The 21,543-nt window shown below is 31.3% G+C and overlaps 1 protein-coding gene across 4 annotated transcripts in view; it reads left to right on the forward strand.

The window, feature by feature from the left end:
• The window catches only part of LOC139513083 (uncharacterized), a 51,802-nt gene extending 42,356 nt beyond the window's left edge, over nt 1-9,446 (forward strand). For all 4 annotated transcript variants that reach the window (XM_071301245.1, XM_071301246.1, XM_071301247.1 and 1 more), the window contains 3 exons: nt 2,811-2,945; nt 4,143-4,325; nt 5,933-9,446. In XM_071301245.1, the coding sequence (XP_071157346.1) occupies nt 2,811-2,945; nt 4,143-4,325; nt 5,933-6,106 (492 nt within the window). In that variant the 3' untranslated portion in view covers nt 6,107-9,446. The remainder of the gene's footprint in view (nt 1-2,810; nt 2,946-4,142; nt 4,326-5,932) is intronic.
• Nucleotides 9,447-21,543: the final 12,097 nt, after the last annotated feature.

Genomic DNA, 21,543 nt, shown 5'->3' on the forward strand with positions numbered 1-21,543 from the left:
GACATTTCAAAACTACTGAGTTTTCTTTGTTATACATAATTGTTTGATGTACCAGTCATTGTCTTGTATCCTTATCATGAAATTAGTTTGTATTTTCATTTCAAACATGTTTGAGAGGATTGCCATGTATTAATGGTCATATATATGAATTCAGAAATGCCAGCGTTACTTGCTGCGAAACAAAGCCTTTAATATTCAGATTGAAGTAGAATGTTATCAGATAGGTGTCACTAGTGGAGCAGGAACAGCTTACGCTATGGAGTACTGTGATGACTCCCAGTGAGGATTTTGTTATTCAGACTCTATGCATTATTTGGTGGTTTTTGCTTTTATTGATTCTTTTTAGCTACATGGCCTTGTCTGCATTTCTTTGACTTTGATATTTTCATTGCAGACTTTGCTCTTCTTAATTCTATTCCATATTTTAAAGGGTGTGACCCCAAATTATCAGAATTAGCAAAACTACAAAAATTCTCTAGTTGCAACACTTCAGACACATCTACTGGAATTTAGGGCTTTTAAATAACTTCAACAGCAATAGGATCATCATTCACTTGACATAAGATTTAAGACCGGTAATTAATGCCAGTAGGTAAAAGTTTGGGCTCACCTGTTTCTATTTCCATGACTTTATTTTCAACTCTTTGTTTCTGTATTTATTAGTTTTGTAAGGTTACACCAAACAGATTTAAGACAGCTGCTTTCATTAGGAGTGTGTGGGGTCTTTCAGATCAACTATTACCTGCATTTGTAAAGGTTTTAAATTAAAAAAAAACAAAAACAAAAACAGTTCCAATATCACTCCAGATCTAGTCTTGATTTTGTGCTTGACTGACAAATTAAAGACTGGCTATGATATTGCACTAACTGACAGGCTTATATCATGCAGATCTAATGAGTATAACATGCAATGACTAGGCCATAGTATTGTACATGTGTGGTGCCAGTTACACTGAAGGAAGGACTAACCTTGTGTTAATATTTCTATTTCTTGTTTTGCCTAACCATGTTTTTTTCTTTGACCTGAGTAATTTTAAGATGTTATCTTTCTTTGGGTTTGTCAGTATCTGTTAGTAAGAATAATGTTTTATTTTTCCCTCCCTTTTTAACTGTAGTGATGAATGATAAGGTCAAACTTAAGTGTGGATTTACATCAATATGGTTTATCAGTTGTTTATGTCTGTATAAATATGATATATTGTGCTTGATTTCATCAAATTCCACTCAGGCATTTTACAACATGGAAAAATGTTCATTGTGATTTACTATGACATTCATAGATATTCTTCATTCTTTTGGTATTTCTTGGAGGGTCTGCATGAAAATCTCTGTATAAAAAAAATGCCAGAGTTTGGTCGAGAAGTTGATACAAAATTGGAGGAGGAGGCAAGGGGACCTAGGCCTTTTTGTTAAAATTCTTGAATAACTGAATATACTTTAGCTTTGACATAATAGACATCTTTAAATTGCTGTATACTTTTTTCTCAATTTAAACAAATGAATTAAACCTGTTTAAAACTTCTTCATGATATAAATAAGACCATCTTTTTTTTCTTATATTGTAAGAAACTTTTGTATGACACAAGGAGTTTGATACTCCAGGGTTGTTTAAAAGTAAAAGTTTGTTTCTTAGTGTTATAAATCTGTTGGTGATCCCTCCTACATGTATCATGAGACTGGACTTTGTAAGATTAGAGGTGATAATATGGTCAGTTGTTACATTTATCACCTGTTATCTATTATTATCACACATTGTTTGACCATGATATAATCATGACACTTATTGTCCTCAACACATTTTCTTTAATGTCATTGTCTGACTATAAACAATGGCTTTGCCAAGATTTATCACTGTTCTCTTTGTTTTGGTATGATCTTCATAGGACTTTCAGGAATCCCTTTCAACTGGCTTATATTGCTTTGACCACATATTTTTGCAATGCTTCAAGAGGTTGCAAGGGGCACAGACAAACCAGGTATCCTTCTGTCTTTTAAGAGCTCCCACAATGTGTTCCATCAAAGTCATGTTCATGAAATTTATGAATAAGGTTCTATCAGAATTGTCTTGAATGAGTATGAAAGCTAGTGCTGATAAACTTATTTTTAGGGAGTTATGTACCTTGGAAATGTTACCTATATGGAAAATTACATTTTTAGTGTCCTCATGTGTACAATTCTTGACAAGAATTTTATGAAATGTATATAACAATGTTTGCATCAGCAATAACTAGATTGTCATTAAAAATCAGCGCTGATCAATATATTTGCTTTGTTAGCAATCTCATGAAAAGTTGCAAAGAACCCTAAAAAGATAGTGTGATTGTTGCCTTTGGAAAGATAAATGTTTCCATCTGCTGGATAAATTAAAAACTTTTTTTTTCTTTTTTTTATTTCAAACTTGCTGTCAAGTGATCTGAATTTTGAATGACCAGTTAATTGGAGGATTTCATGTAGGAATCACTGACAACTGACCTGATTTATGTACAAATGTATCAGATCTTTAATATAACATATTATACTTATGATAGTTGATAAGAGTATCAATGTTTTTAATATAACTTACTGAGGAAGGTCTGTAAAGGCCAGATGTTTGGGACAAGAATATTTACTAAAAAAGGGATTAGTTCTTTTTCATTGGCAGAGTGTGTAACTGTAAATATTAGGTATATAGTCATGCATTCGATATTATTCATAAATTTAATACATGTTTTAGTGGAATCTTAACTGCAAAAAATGTTGTTTTCAATGATTAAGGTGTTTCAGCAATGTTTTTTATAAACAATTATATAAATTTTGCTTTTTTTTTTCAGCCTGCAACATTCCAGGTTCCTAATTCACAGAACCAAGTAACAACAACAATGGGTGGACCCATGGGTCCAGGAATGACACCTCAGATGGAGACACCAACAAAAGACCACAAATTTAGTGCTATGGATAATATGATGGTTAGACATGTTATATTTCGATATTCAAGAATCTGTTTTTCCAATTTATGATTTTGTTAACAATACTGTTGGTGTAAACAATCTTAAATTTTTATGCCTCACAAAATACCAATTAAGTTTGAATTTTTGTTCTAGAGTTATGCCCCTTTACAAATAGACAAATTGCTGAAACTTTCGTTTCCGTTCTCTAAGTTTAGTTAGGCTCATTTATATATAATATGTATATATATACAAGTCTAAGTTGAAAACAACATACAAACGAATGGTTGTGTTGGATATAAAAATCACAATTTTTATACGGATAAATGCAAAATAAATTTCTAAGGAGGGGGGGGCCGCACAACATTTTCCAAAAGACAAAAAAAAATGAAAAATTATATTTTAACAAAACACATTTGACTAGCAGGTCAAACAACAGATGTTCTTAAATCTTGCTGACTGCCATTGGCGATTGCTAAATAAACTGATCACCAGATGTAACAAAATGGATCTTAAAGTCATATGAAACCTCAAATTGAAAAAAAATATGCATATGTTTTTTAAAACTAAATGGATAGTTTTCATTTACAACTTATGTACATATACTTTTTTCTGAGGAAAATTCTTTAATTTGTCCACATTTAGAAGAAGTTTACTTATTTTTAATTGCTTGCTGCCAGGAAGCAATTCGCCAACATATTTTCTGTATGCATAGTGACCTAAGCGTGACCCTCCTGGTAAAAATCCGGTGATAGCAATACGCATGAATTTGTCATTAAAATAAACAATTACCTGATTGTATATGTTAAACACGTGCTAAATACCCATGCTTTTTGTTGATTATGTACTATAAGGTGACAATTGGTAAACTTTGGCTTTTAATGAGTAGCCATATTTGTTAAATCATAACAGACAGATAGAAAAAAAATTGACGATTACACGATATATTTGCGTAAAAAATGATAAAATTGTGCACAGAGGACTAAGTTTATAATATATACATGCATTGGTTCAAGAATTGGATGAACATTATTTTTCACAAGTCACTCGTTTCTTATGACTTTAATTATTAATTTGATACCAAAATGAAATAAAAAACAATAAATATAAAGTAATTCTAAGTATACTCCAACAATCTAATAATAGGACATGTTTTATGATAATTTGATGACAACCATTACAAGACAATTTTATAAGGATTTTTATAAATTTTTGTAGATGGTAGGTGGAATGTTTGCCTCACCAATGGCCAAGAAGAATTTAGAGATGTCAGCATTTAGTGGCCAGTTCAAATCTCTGAAAGACTTGGCTGATTTTAGTGATAATGGCAGTCTTGTTAGCAGTAGCAGTAACCATAGTAACAAGTCAGAATCAAAGAAACACCCTAGTCTGCCCAAAGAGGTAACTGTTCAAAATGAAAAGCACATTCTGTTTGTTCAATCTTTTGGTTTTCAGATCACCTGTCTCAAATGGCCACATAGTTTTTTTATGGCCCCGCAAAGAAGTTGTCGGTGCCGTATAGTTTTACCCTCGTCCGTTATTCCAAAATTCTGAAATTCCGTAATTTCCATCATTCCGCAAGCAAACCATTTTACAGAGTTTTTGTAATGCTCAACTAATTTTTGCCTAAATTACAGGCTATGGACTTTGATAAATTGTTGAAAATCACAGTTATTCAGACTTTTTTTCTAAATGCTTTCAGATATTGGGCTGATATTTGGTATGTGAGTTATCCATAATGAGTTACAGATCAAGTTTAAGTTTCGTTCCACTTGGCTAATATTTGCTGTAATTTGGGGCTTCAGACTTTTATAAATATTTGAATCCACAGTTATACGGACCTTTTTTCTAAATGCTTTCAGATATTGGGATAATATTTGGTATGTGAGCTAACCATGATGAGATACAGATCAAGTTTAAGTTTTGTTCTGCTACACTAATTTTTACCAAAATTAAGGGTTTACAACTTTAAAAATTGTTGGAAATCACAATTATACAGACTTTTTTCTATACGCCTCTAGATTTTGAGCTGATTTTTGATATGTGAGACTACCATCATGTTTGTGTCCACGTTTTATTGAATTTGCATATTTTTTAAATCTTTGAGACTGGGCCATTTGTGTCGCTTTGACACATCTAGTTTTATCAACTGGACACTTTAAAGACTGGATCTATATTGTTCTTGCATGGAGATCATAGGGATATATTGCATTCACCAGTCCTTCCATCCTTTTTTTCAACACATTTTTCCTTCTCAAGTATCAGATGATCAATAATTTTCTAAGAGCCTTAGTCAAACAAGATTTCAAATCATTTTAATTTTACATTTGTTCAGATATGGTTAAAAATATTGATGTGTTATTAAAGGAATTTTTTTTTGAAAGGTCATAATACATTGAATGGGTTTCCCTGGAGTTTTTCTTCCAGGTAATAATTGTGTTAAAGTGTAAAAATGTTGAACAGGAGGTAATGACGTGATTATGTTTATGTGGGTATGTCACTGAAACCTGCCTTGGCTTTCCAGGAGCTGGTTCTTGACAATAACTAGGATTGAGATGATACCATTGCTAAGAAATTACTAAAAAAAATTATTCTTTTCATTACTTTGTACTGATAAGTGTTAATACATGTACAAGTGATAAAAATTATTTAACAAACATAAAAAAAATATCACTTTTTTGTTCTTTCTCTTTTTTTAATTTTGTAAATGACCAATTTGAGGTTTTTAATATATTTTATAATTTATATGACTGATGTGAGCAGGTGATATAGTTTGTAAATGGAATGTTTGTTAACTACTAAAAATAAAAATGCAAAAATTCAGGAGTCGACAAATTTGTGTAAAAATTTTACAGGTCTTAATCCTGTAATTTGGAATAGTGATACAAAAGTTGTAGTTCACAATTAATGCTTCTTGGTTTTCAAATATGTTGATAATTGATGTTTACCATTAAATTGTTGTTGGATATTTTCCTCTTTTATTTATTATTAATTTATTTATTTTTCAGGCTGTAGCTATAATGTTGGACTGGTTAAGACAGCATAAAGATAATCCATATCCTAATGATGACGAGAAAGCTATGTTAATTAAACAAACTGGATTAACAATTAATCAGATTAACTACTGGTTCACCAATGCTAGACGTCGAATTCTACCAAAGTGGGCTCAACAGTGTAAATAAAATCTGTAGTAATTGTACAATGGGAGATAACTGTGCTAGTAGAAAAGGTGCCTAGGTCCTGGCTTTTGGTGGATACTCATTACTCTGTTATTGATCCTAAAGCAGTAGTTTGATAATAATGTGAGAACAAAAAGAAACAATATAACTTAGAATTCAGGCCACATGATACAAATTTTATAAATGTCACTATTTAATGTTATGTCACAGGTGTGAAATGTATGCAATACAAAGGTTGTTTATACAAGTGATTAATTTAGTATATTTTGTTATTATTTAAAGAAATGAATATTTACAAAGTGGTTGTTTTAACTCTGTATTTTGATACAAATTTTTCAATGATATTTTTGTGTTTTGTGGCCTTTTGTATTAAACTATCAGTTTAGATATTTTCCTGAAAGTTTTTTTTTATTTACTTGGAAAGTTTTTCGGATTTAAATTTTCTCTGAACAAATTATAAGTTTTATAGTAGTGAGCAAGATATGATGAAAGAAACAGTAAAAAAAGGTTGAAAATTGCTACAGTCAGAAATAGTGAAAGTAGAAATATGATTTTATACACTTAATGTGTTCCTCTACAAAGTGATGCCCATGACAAGTTGACTTTTATATATTATGGTTAGTGCTGAAACAAGCATATTGCTTGGTATAAGTAAATGCATTTGTTTATATGTGCCTATGCATTATTGTAATTTATTTTTGTAAATTATTGTCCAAAGGACATATAAAAAGTTGTTGAATTATAAAACAGTTTAAGTGAAAAGGAACTGTCTAATAAAGAGCATAATTATTGTAACTTCTAACACTTGTGGTGTTTTCAATTGTTAAGACTTGCTACTGCATGGAGGTTAAAATGGCAAAAGTTTTTGATAGATGAATGAATTACTTTCTGGGGTAAAAATGCTGTTGAAACTAATTGATTTATTAATATCATTTACTCCATTTAGAATGAATGAATTTTGATCAAGTTGACGAAGAAGTAATATAGCATTAGCAATGTAAATACCTTGTACATTAAAAGAGTTAGTGCCTTTTTATACAACTTGTACATAAGTTTTGGTTTTGTAATATTATGTAAATATATAAAATATTATATAAAGTAGTTATTATTTTTATTAGAATTTAAATGATGTGACTGTCAGAGTTACAAACTTGTTTTATTTGTCATGTTTTTAAGTAATTGGGAATTAGATATTGCACTAGTGAGATTATTTGAGTTCTGCATTATAACCTTATTTTGTTACTTTTGGCTTATTGCCTTTATTTTGAGATGCATAACTGTTGAGGACAAAAGTAAAAGACTACATTTTTTTATAAATGTTTTGAAATAAAAATAAAAAACTGCTTTATTCATAGTGAAAATTTATTTTGTAAAAAAGAAAGCTGAATATTAAACCCATAATAAAGCAAAATAGCATTTTAAAGAGAAAAACAAACAGAGAAAAGATAAAATGACACATTAATGGTTGTTTTTAACAAACCATGACCTTCACATTTTAATATTATATTTGACCAGTAAGGCAGTTTCATTTTAGATTGGTAACTAAGTAAGAAAATGAAAAATTTGGTTGCCTAATTATAAATACTTGAATGAGACAGAGATTCTTGGTGCTTCTAGTATTCTAGCAATATCTTCTTCCTAATTGATCATGTGATGTAATAAAAAGCATGTGGAGATCATGTGAGAATTTTTAATGAATAGTATGTTTTACAGTGCGTGCACTTGGCTATACAATGGCATCTTCTTTTATTGAAATAGTCTTTGTAATTGTATATGTGTTGATGTTAGTTTCTCTTTTCTCTTTTCTTTCATACTCTTTCTATCTTTCTTATGCATTCATATTGAAATTATCCCATTTTTGTTGAGCCTGCAAAGTTGCTGAAGCAAGACATATAGATTTATTTGTCTGGTAAAAGTTTTTAAGACATTCAAGACTTTAAATTTTAGAAAACCTTGACATGTTGGACGGAAGTTTTTCAAAAGATTTTGATATAACATTTGAAGCAAAATTTAGTAAATATTTTTTTCTTCTAATTTTTCAGTATTTTTAATGATACAGATTTTATTCATAAAGGTATCACTGTTAAATAAGTGTAGGCAACTTTTTAACTGATATGACTGACATGTATTCTTCACATACAGAGCGGTGAAATCTAAAGAAATTATGGTTCAATCATTACAGAAATGTACTGTATCTATGGCTGTTGTCTCTACCTCAATTGAAGAGTGAAATCTCATTGTACTTCATTAACTCACTAATTATATACATTTTTATATTATATCTTTTCCCATTTTATTTTAATTTCAGTGCTTTCTAAGATCGAAAACATGATCTCTTTTTACTTTGATGTTGATTGTATGTCCATTTATTATCTTAAAAACTTTCCACTTTTTTTTAAGTTTTATTGGTTGCAAAAATGGCCAAAAATTATCTTCAATGTAGTTTATTATTGATGGATATTTGACAAATTACTTATTTCTAGATGAATGAAAAACAAATTGAAAGGAAAGTTGTACTTAAAGACTTTGATGTATTGAGAGTATTTTGAAGCCTTAATTTTCTACTTAATACTTTTAACAAATGATTTTCCAGTAGTTCCCACCTTAGTTGCAGTATTATACTATTCGCTGAAAACTTTTTATCTTTGGCCAATTTCAGAAACACTCAATTTACAGAAAATTGATTGAAAGGTTTTAATTCTTTAGTATAGAAAAGTTTAACTGAGTAAATGACTATTTAATTAATTATATAAATTTCTTTGCAATGTCTATTCATTTCATTTTTCCAGAATAGATGATATTGTATGGATGAATTTTAGGGATGTTTAGGTAAAAATAAATAGCTTCCTGGAAAAACATTTCATTACTTAATTTTTGTTTGGGCTTTTTAAAAGCAAAGTGTAGAATTGAAATAAATATTATAGAAAAAATGTGAATTGATTTTATAAGTGGCAAGCCTGTTATCAAAGTGCCTTTTTATAGGTGTCATGGTTGTATAAGTGTAAAGGCATGCACAGATTCTTACATTAACATTAATGCCAGTCAACATGTCAATTAATTTTTAAAATGTTGCTCTCAAAATTAATTTCCAAATGCCAGTTACAACACATTATGCAAATATAGTAGACAGTTAAGAAACAGTTGTTAATCTTGTCCAGAATGATGATATTGTATTTTTATAGATATATGGCATTTTATAAACAGCCTTTAGAAGTATTTTACATGTATAATACTTAGCTTTTGTCTGAACAAAAGAATGTGCCATTTTTATTGCTTTTTAAATTATAAACATTGTTGAACAAGCATGTGAAAACAAATATAAATAAAATTTGTTTAAAATTTATGTATCTTCTGTAATTTTACTTCAGTTTTTTTTTCAACTTTCTGTTCAGCATATGTCATCTGTCCTTGACCTCAATTTCATAATTCAGCAACTGCTTTAAACCCTGTTCATTTTATTTTGGGCCAAGATTTAACAAATTTCAATCTAATCCCTATTGTGGTTAGCTGGTAACATACACTTTGCTACGTTTCAGACCTGTCATTGTAAGTACACACAACATAGTGCAGTCACTTAGATATTCATAAAATCCTACACATGTCCAGGACAAGCTATTATATACCAGTAATAAGAATTACTCAGATATGCAATTTCCAAAATGATTTGTATTGCACTACTTAAAAACCATTACACAAGTTGCAGAAAGAAGTTCATAGTGCCTAACAGTTATGAACAAAGGAAGATAATTCAATTCAGAATATTGTCTAGATATAACCGGTTGCTTGATATAATACAATTTAATGTTTAATTTCAAGTTCATAATGAAAAATCAATCTTTATCTTCTTAAACATCACAGCAATTTGACTATAGGATTGTGTAAGTCCGTTTTTTTGTTGTTGGAAAGATTAGATCTATTGTTCCAATAAAGGGCAACAGAAGTATACCACTGTTCAAAATTCATAAATTGATTGAGGAAAAAACAAACCCTGGTTACAAACTAAAACTATGGGAAACACATCAACTATAAGAGGAGAACAACGACACAACAGGAACACAACACTAAAATGCAACACACACATATCCGATCTATAATATAACAATGGCCATTTTCTTGACTTTGTACAGGACATTTTAAGAAAAAATGGTGAGTTAAACCTGGTTTTATGGCTAGCCCAACCTCCAGCTTTTATGGCAATATTAAATATAACATTAAAATGGCAAGACTACAATACAAATAAATGGGAGAACATACAGGACAAAGAAACAATCCAATAATAGCTATCAAAAGGTACCAGGCTTGAAATTTAATACGCCAGACGTGTGTTTCGTCTACATAAGAATCATCATTGACTCTTAAATTAAAAAAAAGGGTTCGAAAGCCAAAACAAGTACAAAATTAAAGAGCATTGTTTCAAAAAATTGTGCCAAATACGGCTAAGGTTATCTGCTGGGGATAAGAAAATCCTTAGTATTTGAAATAATTCATACAGCAAAATTGAGAAAGGAAATGGGGAATGTGTCAAAGGGACAACAACCAAACCATAGATCAAACAACAGCCGAAGGCTACCAATGGGTCTTCAATGTAGGGAGAAACTCCCGCACCCGTAAGCGTCCTTCAGCTTGCCCATTAAAAAATATGTATACTAGTACAGTGATAATGGACGTCATACTAATCTCCGAATTATACACAAGAAACTAAAATTAAAAATCATACAAGACTTACAAAGGCGAGAGGCTCCCGACTTTGGACAGGCACAAAAATTGTGGCGGGGTAAAACATGTTTATGAGATCTCGACCCTCCCCCTATACCTCTAGCCAATGTAGAAATGTAAACGCAGAACAATATTCACATTAACATTCAGTTCAAGAGAATTCCGAGTCCGATGTCAGAAGATGTAACAAAAGAAAATAAATAAAATGACAATAATACACAAATAACAACAGACTAAAAGTTAAAATATGAAATTGTTATTTAAACAAATTGCTTTGCAAATTATATAATTACACTATACAAATTATAAATGTTCTTTTTATTTCTATCCTATACATATACTATACCTAAATACAATTTGAAATTATTCCAGCTTTGATTCGCAACAGCGTTGTTAATAATTAGGGTCAGTCTTTTTTTCTTTTTTTTTTAAGCCCTATAATTTTGTCAGATAGTGGAATCTTATGAACTTGGACACAAGCCTTTTTGTGACCAAAAGACAGCATCCAGTGCAAAATTAGATAGCATATGTCTGCCATGTATATTGTCCTTGATTTTATTTACATTCTTCAGCAACTGCTCAAAAAATGATTTATATCAAGAAAATTTCTCACTTAGGAGTAATGAGATAACTTTATTTGGTATTTACCATCCTTGTAAGTTATTTCTGTACGTTAGACCGAGGGTTTAGGTGATAGAACTATTCCTTGCCATGTGCTAGTTGTGAGTGAAAAGCAGATTATCTAAGCTGTAATTGGTAAAACATTTAAGAATATTTAGTTCTCATTGCTATTTAATTTTCTACTTGAATTAGCCTTACTTTAGTTAATATTCGAGGGTCAATATAAAAAAAAAACGAACACGTTTCTGTACATATCAACAGTGTACTAGTAATTACAGTTTACAGATTTATATTAATCAAGTAATCGAGTCTTGAATGATTCAAGACTTGTAGCCATGCCAGTATCAGTGCGTTGGACATTCCATTCTCGAAAAGTCCTTTGGTAGACTGATTATCTACGAGTAATTGTGCTACAAGATGGTACTCAAAATGAGCTGCTATAAATATTTCGTCTAAATCGTGTTGGTGAAATAGTTCATTTAGGATTTAGTACATAATTTCTTATCTTTTTTCTTCGTTCTTCGATTGATGTTCATTCTAATTTCTCTAAAAAGTCTGTGACATTTGAGGTGTTGTGGTATCTGTCTTCGTACCTACGAGACTATCGCTTAAACATCTTATTCACAATTGATCAAATAAACAATGGATCCAATTAATGTTTTATATGCTTTGGAGTTGGATATTGTTGACATTTTATGTTATAGTAAAGTATGCAATGGTGTCATCTGCATATGATAATACATTTAATTATGTTTTGTGGCATATAGTTGATGTAGTATAGGACACTCTAGGACCTAATACTGATCCCACTGGCACCCCTAATTCGACATCTGTATATCCTGTGGGTGTTCCCTCTCCTCCCATGGTGATCAAGTGTGTGTGTTAAGAGTCTGTGGGAGATTTTGCCGAATATTTTGCTTAAACCTTAATGAGACCTTAATCCAATTATTTTTAGACGTCATAAATGAATTCCATTAGCTGAGTTTCAATGGGCAATATTTCCGAAAACTACGTTTTAGGTGATATTCAGTTATGATGTAACTAGTGACGATGAGTTCCATGAGTTTGCAGCAACAAAAGTCAGCGACACTGGTCTTTTAAATACTGTTCAAAATTCCTTTCTTCAAATGTGACATGCTTTCGCTGATCTCTTTGTGTATGGTACTTTTAAGTCTTTAAGTACCATAAAGTCTTAAAGATTCTATAAGTGTAAAATTTAGGATGGAAGATTTTTCAGCGGACAGTTCTTTCAAAATTCTACGTTTTATAATTTTCTAGTTCGACTGCTTTGTGAACGATGTAGATATTTGGCTGCCATAACATGTTGGCGTTCATGGCCATCTTGTGATGATCTGTAATGGTAAGCACATTACATTTTTTATGAATTAAAGATATGCAATGGTATCATCTGAAAATACTACTGTATTCAAGGTTTTGTGGAACCTTGTTGATGTAGTATAAGGACACTCTTGGACCTAATACTGATCCCACAGGCACCCCTAATTCGACATCTGTATATCCTGATGGTTCTCCGATTACGACTATAGCTTGTTTCTGATCTCTCGGGAATGTTTGGATTCATATGTTGATGTTACCTATCATCCCACTGTGATAAAGTTTGTGTGTAAAGAGGCTGTGGGACATTTTGCCGAATGCTTTTCTGAAATCAATATAATAAGACCTAAATCCAAGTTTTTTAGACGTCATTAATGAATTCCAATAGTTGCGTTTCACAGGAAAACACTTTCAGAAAGCCACCTTTTAGTTGATTTAAGATATTCTGCTTATCAGCACGAGTTATAATGTTACTATTGACAATGCGTTCCATGAGTTTGCAGGCAATAAAAGTAAGAGACACTGGTCTATAATTTACCTCTTTAAAATTCCTTTTTTAAAGATGTGACATGCCTCTGCTGATATCCTTATTTATGGTACTTTTTCAGTCTTTAAGTACCGGTCTTTGTAAGAATCATGCAGGTTCCTGTTGATGGGCGATTCATGACCCCTCTTCGAATGTCTTTTTATTTTGTTTATGATGAAGGTATGGTATGAAAATAAGTTTTCTGTATTAATTTTTTCTTTTCAACCTTGGTTGCCATGGAAACCATCCTTACAAAATTTTGCCTAAATACGTCTATAAGTAGCCTTTGAAAATTGAAATATAATGGATTTTAAAGAACCATAGAAATAAAGTTAATCAATACAAACAATATGTATATTTACAGTATTGACAAACACAACCCCAAACTATACAAAAACGTTAAAATTTTGAATTTACTAAATAGTTTGTTTCCATAGCAACCATTTAAAAATGTGTTAAAATTCGAAAATGAAAAATTTCAAAAACTTTAAAATTTTAAATCTGTTTATCTCCCAAGACCAACAATACCATGACATGTCATTGACAAATTTTGAAAGACAACACTCTATATATTCAGAAAATAAAAAGAAAGTCGTGTGTTTTTTTTTTCTTTAAAAAAATAATTTTAGTCAAAAATTGTCAATTTTCACCAAAATTCAGATTACCAAACAGATGAATACTGAAACATTTTGAACTTAAAAAGCTAAAAAAATTCCATTTATGCATGCATTCCTGACACAAATTTGGTAATTATAAATGAGAAAATATGACTGATAGAGATATTTTTGTAGAGAAGGACATTTTTTCTTTCTGGGCATGGTGCCCCCCCCCCTTTTTTTTAAAATTCAAAAAATTGTTAAAAAATTACAAAGATGGAATTCAATTGTGAACATTTTGAGCATTAAAACATGAAATTTCTTCAAAGGGTGATGGCATTAATAGAACCCCCTACACCATTTTTATATAGACTCTATTAGATTTTTTTTTAGAAATGGGGAATGTGTCAAAGAGAGAACAACCCAAACAGAAATTTAAAATCTTTAGATGCTATTTCATGGTCTTTAAAATTGACTCTAAAGAACCTGAATCGATCACCTGTAATTTTTGGTTAAATCATGCATCAATGATTATTTGTCCCTTCAATATATATCAATGAGTGGCTTAACAATTCCATTTAAATGTTCTTTGTATCTGTCGTTTTTTCTTCAAAAGCAAAAAATGAATTTTACCCCTATGTTCCATTTTAGCCATAGTAGCTAAGTTTCTTGAAGTACAATGCAAGGAAATAAAAAACTAAATTTATACAAGATTATAACTCCCAAGTTGGGCTGAAATTGATTAAGCATATTCAGAAGAAGATTTTTTTTAAAGGAAGCAAACTAGATGAACAAATTGTGAAAAATTTCTTTAAAGGGCTATAACTCCATAAGGATTCAATTGACAATTCTGGTCATATAAACTTATTTGTAGATCCTACTTTGCTGAAAGTTGTGCTGTTTACAGTTTATCTTTATCATTAATAATATACCAAAACTGCAAAATTTCCGTACAATTAACAATTTAGTGGCAGCAACCCAACAATGGGTTGTTAGATTCATCTGAAAATTTGCTCTTAAAAGGCTTTAGTGTTTGAGATATGAGCTACACACTGCATTTTACCCCCCATGTTCTTATTTTACCCGTGGCGGCCATGTTTTTTTTACAAAATAGAAAATAGAACACAAACTTTATTCTAGATATCCTAAGAATCATTCAGTTTATAAGTTTTACTGGAATTGGTTCAGTAGTTTCAGTGGAAATGTTTCAAATATTTTACACCGGACAGACGACAACGGAAGCAAAGTGATGGCAAAATTCACAGTTCCTTTGAAACGGTGACCTAAAAAACTACGTCCGTTCTATCAGAAATAAACTGAAAATAAAAAATAAAAAATTTGTACCATCGAGAGCTTTAACAAGGCCACTTTTCATAAATTTTAATATTTTTAAGTGTCATAACTCTTTAAAAAAAGTCAATTGTCCATGATTACAGAACTCATCCGAGATATTGTTGATATTAATCTAGTGTATAAGTTTTATTAAAAATCTGGCAAGAATTGTACCTGTGGGAGCGTTAAAGGGGCTATTTTCCATAAATTTATTATTTTCAAGGGTTATAACTGTTTTTATAAAAGTCGATTGACCACCAATATTTAACTTGTTTGAGATATTGCTTATAATAACCTAAAGTATTAGTTTCGTAAAAATCTGACATAATTTGTACATGTGCGAGCGCTGCAAGGACAGCCAGATGGATACAAGGACGGTTGGCAATCAAAATTTTAAGCGCACTAGTTTAAACGAAAAAAATTAAGTTCTTATTTCGATTTTTTTTAATTGAAAATTTTTTGGTCGTATATTGGTATCACGTTGGCGTCGTCGTCGTCCGAAGACATTTGGTTTTCGCACTCTAACTTTAGTAAAAGTAAATTGAAATCTATGAAATTTTAACATAAGGTCTCTATGACCACAACAGGAAGGTTGTGATTGATTTTGGGAGTTTTAGTCACAACAGTTTAGGAATTGGGGGCCAAAAACAGGTACCAAATAAGCATTTTTCTTGGTTTTTGCATAATAACTTAAGCATAAGTTAATAGAAATCTATGAAATTTTAACACAAGGTTTATAACCACAAAAGGAAGGTTTGGATTGATTTTGGGAGTTTTGGTCCCAACGAATTAGGGGCCAAAAGGGTCCAAAATTAAACTTTGTTTGATTTCATCAAATGAAACATTAATTATTGGGGTTCTTTGATATGCCATGTCTAACCGTGTATTCAGATTCGTAATTTTTGGTCCTGTTTTCAAATTGGTCTACATTAAGGTCAAAAGGGTCCAAAATTAAACTTAGCTTGATTTTAACAAAAAGTGAATTCTTGGGGTTCTTTGATATGCTGAATCTAAACATGGTCATAGATTTTTGATTATGGACCCAGTTTTCAAGTTGGTCCAAATCGGGGTCCAAAATTATTATGTTAAGTATTGTGCAATACCTCTGCGGTCGTATAAAGCTGCGCCCTGCGGAGCATCTGGTTTATTTATAAAAATACTATTTTTGATATAACAAAAATAAAAAAATAAAAAATTTTTTTTGTCTTATAATAAATCAGTGGTTTTGATAAGATAATAACACTCTGTAAAGATTAGACAAATGGGACAGTTTTAATCATGGTACAGTGTTTCCAATTTTATTATCTATGGAAAATACATTGCCTTGTATCGTTTCTTTTGTGGACTAGTATACTATTGCGCAGAGTCAGATTATAATGGCTGTTACTATTTACCTCCCATGTAAATCGACATGTATCGAAACCTTTATGCAAACACTTATTTGTCACTATGTCGATTTAACTGTGCTAAAAATGAAATTGAAGAAGAACTACAGAACCTTTCTTTTTATTCTAATATATAATAAACTTACTTATCTAAAAGATTTGAAATAAATGCGGAATGTGTCCATTGGACACAGATGATGCTCCCGCTTCCATATCATAAAAGTTATAAACGGGCATGACTGAAGACACTTACCAATTGTGTACTAACTTTTATGGTGATAAGAATTGTGTAAAAGTTTCGTAACATTTGGTTGAGGCAAACTAAAGAATGAAATACAAAACAAAAAATTCAGCAACTTTTTCCCTCTATAAAGAGGCATTGCATAGAACAGTGAAAGTTACACCACCAAAATTCAAAGTTGATCTGCATTTGGTGGTTTTAAGCATTGTGTATAATTTTAATAACATCTGGTAAAGACAAACTAAAGTTAGAGAACAGAAACGGAAATTCAGCAATATTTCTATTTGTAAAGGTGCATAACTCTTGGACGGTTTAAGTGACACCACCAAACTTAGTCTTGTTTTATGATAATAAGCAATGTGATTAAGTTTCATAACATTTGGTTGAGGCAAACTAAAGATAGAGAACAGAAACCAACGTTGGGACATACTGACGGACGGACAAGGGTAAACCTTAATGCCCCCTCTGCCACTGCGGGGGCATAAAAATATGTAAATATAACAATTGATTAAATTAGGCAAAATTCAAGAATGGTCATTGCACATGGTTGTCATAAAGGTTTGAGAATCAAAACAGTATACAATAGTTCGGACCAGCAAATTTTCCTCAGGGCCACAAGGAAAATATTTTTGAGAACCATAAAAAAACGCGATTATTCTGCGGTATACAAATAATAATTCAGTTATTTAAAAAAAAAAATAAAAGACAAGCTGTCTTTTTCCACCATATACAATAGAAACATTGACAAATTCTTGCACAATTTAATGTAGATCGTTGGTATATATTTCCTCAGATAGAACATGTAGAATTTGTATGCCCCCACTGTAGCAAAGGGGGCATTAAGTTGTACCCTTGTCTGTAAGTACGTCCGTTTCAGACTTATACCCTTATACAAATGGAAAAAAATGCTGACTTTTTTGTTTCCGTTCTCTAACTTAAGTTTGCCACAACCAATGTTTTGAAACTTACACACAATGCTTATTTCCATAAAATTCAGAACAGTTAGAATGTTATTGGTGTAACAGGTACTGTCAATAAGTTATGCCCCTTTAAAAATGGAAAAAATGCTGAATTTTCCGTTTCCGTTCTCTTTTTTTCGTCTGTCTGACATAGTTCATCTTACCCTGACCTCATTTTCTTAGAACATTGATAATGTTAAGTTAATATGATACTTGTATTAAAATCTTTACATAACACTTGCAGAGTTTCAAAAGTATTTCAATTATAAATAAAACCAACCAGACATTTCAGGGTGAGTCTTCTTGTTTAGTCTAGGGTTAAAGTTTTTAAAGCATCAATCTGTTTCAAAAACCAACAATGAGTTGCATTAAATTGTTACTGTAACTTCTTTATAGCCATTTTGAAAGAGAAAGGATCCTGAGCTATTTTTTTTAAATGTTCATTAAGATTTGTTTTATAGATAATCATGTTATGCTCATTGTTGAAGGATATACGGTGATCTTCTTTTGTTTATTTCTATGTCTTTGCTCTCTGGTTGAGAGTTAATTGTCTCATTGACAATTACAACACATCCTCTTATCTTTATACATAGACTTACTAGTAATTAAGTTTTGGATTCAACTTTATTCTTTTTCACTGACAGCATCAGTCTTAGACACGACAACGGGTTATGCGTATTACCATTTTTTTTTTTAACTTCTGAGAAATCATACATATAAGATTGAAGGGAGGGGGTACATATGCTGCCCTCAACTGTAGAAGTTGTGTTATGCTTAAATTCTTAATATACTTAGTTCACAAGTAAACACAATGAGATACCACATTTCTTTCAACAAATTTTATAATTTTGAAAAAAAAAAAAATCGAAAAAAAAGGGGGGTGCACCATACCCAGAGTGATGATTTTTCATTTTGTACAAGTATATCTTCATTTATCATATATTCTCGTTTAAAATTAACAAATGTGTGTCAGAAATGCACATATAAATGGAATGTTTTAGCTTTTTAAGTTCAAAAATTTTGATTATTCATCTGATTGTTAATCTGAATTTTGGTGAAAATTGACAATTTTTGACTAAATTTTTTTTTTAAAGAAAAAAAAAACACACGACTTTCTTTTTATTTTCTTAATATATAGAGTGTGGTCTTTCAAAATTTGTCAACGACATGTCATGGTATTGTTGGTCTTGGGAGATAAACAGATTTAAAATTTTAAAGTTTTTGAAATTTTTCATTTTCGAATTTTAACACATTTTTAAATGGTTGCTATGGAAACAAACTAATTAGTAAATTCACAATTTTAACGTTTTTATCTAGTTTGGAGTTTTGTTTGTCAATACTGTAAATATACATATTGTTTGTATTGATTAACTTTATTTCTATGGGACTTTAAATTCCCTTATTTTATATTTTCAAAAAGGGTCTTTTTTCACATATTCAGGCAAAATGTTGATTTGGTGGTTACCATGGCAACGGGCATAATACAGGGAAAATAAAGACAGAATTTTGACCATCTACCAAAGTTCTTATGATATAGGGCAAAAAAAAATACTTCTGTGACATGCCATGAATCACCTTCTGCATGATTTTTACAAAGACCGGTACTTAAGTACCATAAAGTCTAAAAGACTCTTTAAGTACCATATTCAGGATGGAAAATTTTTTCAGCGGACAGTTCTTCAAAATTCTACGTTTTATAATTTTCTAGTTTGACTGCTTTGTGAACGTTTAATGTGTTCAGTCGTTTCGTGACTCCATTTTCAGTGATATTTATTCCGAAATAGCATCTTGCATCTTAGTTATTTTGGGTCACCAAGCTCTAACGTTTAGAAGTCAAAGTTTAATCGAATCTTAAATTAATATATTACTTTTTAATTTTATGGTTTCCCCATCGATAGTTTGTCAGCAAAACTGTCTAAATAAAGTCACAAAATTGTAAGAGTATCGTGTCTTTTCGGTCCAGAGATTCAGTCGGAATTCATGTAACTCGGTGATAAGGTATACAAAACTATCTAAATAAACGCATCATAGATACCAGGATTAAATTTTGTATTAACGCCAGGCGCGCATTTCATCCAAGAAAGACTTAACAGTGCATGACGCTCGAATCCAAAAAATTAAAAAGGCCACATAAAGTACGAAACTGAAGAGCATTGAGGACCAACATTCCTAAAAGTTTTGCCAAATACAGTTAAGGTAATCTATTCCTGTGGTAAAAAAAACCTTAGTATTTCAAAACTTCTGAAGTTTTGTAAACAGTTAATTTATAAATATGACCATATCAATGATTATTCATGTCAGCATAGTGCTGACTACTGGGCTAAACACACATGTGCCTCAACTGCAAACCAATTACGAAATTGTGAGTGCTAAAATAAGTTTAGCAATTAACAAGGATGTGTGTCTTTGCATCATATACCAGACTCTACTTGTCAAAAGAAAAACAGTTCAAATATGGTGGCACCTTGGACGACGATGGGTGTGTTCAACTGGTACAGGAACCAACAAGAGGTTCCAAATACATTGAAACAATCCATCAGGTTTATCTCGTACCAAAATAATCCCTGGGATGTCAGACCACAATATTGTCTTTAGTGAAAAGACACCAAGCTTATATTTAGGAGAAACCCGTCATATAAATAGCTAACTAGGGCTTATAAAACAGGAAATAAAATGAAACTCTTCAGAGAGTACAAGAATTAGCTTGAAATGGGGCTTCAGAGGAGGAACTCTTGTTACTATTAAAATCAAAGCCTAACCAGAGTGTAATAAATTATATCCAACATTAAACTGAAAAACAGTCTCCCTTGGCTTACACCTCAAACTAATACAGCATCTGGATAGATTGTATAAAAATAAAGAAATATTCAGCAGATCAAAAGGCCCCTTCAAAATTTAAAGAAACCAAACAAATGGTACAGAAAGAACTCCGTCATACATACTGGAATTATATTGAGAACATAAAGACCACTAAAAATAAAAACAACCAATACAGTTATATGAAACAGTTCTGAGCATACATAAAACATATGCGGATCAAGGGCAGTAGGGTGGTACCCCTCCTGGTATGTAGTGCAGGATGAATAAACTCGCGCCAATTAGACCAAGCAACAGTCCTTAATAAACACTTCAAATCAGCTTTCTCAAACAAGAATACATTAAGCCAACATGAATTCATATATCGATGTAATGTGTCAGATGTCGGGCCAATACCATACTGCAGAGGAACACGGCATCACAGAAAACGAAATATCAAAATTACCGAAATAACTAGTAGCCTCAAATTTTTACAATAATTTTGCAAACATATAGTGAAACAGAGGGCGTACTGTCTGACTGACTGGGGGAATGTAAATGTTAGCATGGAGATGAGATACAGAGTAGGGTCGTTCGAGTTATGTATCTGAAATGCATCTGTGCATAGAGCATATAAACACAAGTCACATCATTAACCATACAGATCACCACCAAATTCCTTACCGATTACAACATGTCCTTCGATATCAACCGATCATGCAAAATGTAACTTATTGAATATGCAGGACGATTAACCAACAACATGAGTGCAGGTAAACAAGCAGACTATGGATTTTTCTAAAACGTTCGACATGGTTAGTCAGAGTCTCCTCGAGCTCGAACATAAACTCGAACACTATGGGGCCAAAGAAAATGTCAATATGTTGATTGCGAGTTTTCTTTAGCATCGGACACAATCAGTTGTAGTGGAGG

This window comes from Mytilus edulis, chromosome 2 (assembly GCF_963676685.1).
Source record: "Mytilus edulis chromosome 2, xbMytEdul2.2, whole genome shotgun sequence".
In the NCBI taxonomy this organism is placed as follows: Eukaryota; Metazoa; Mollusca; class Bivalvia; order Mytilida; family Mytilidae; genus Mytilus; species Mytilus edulis.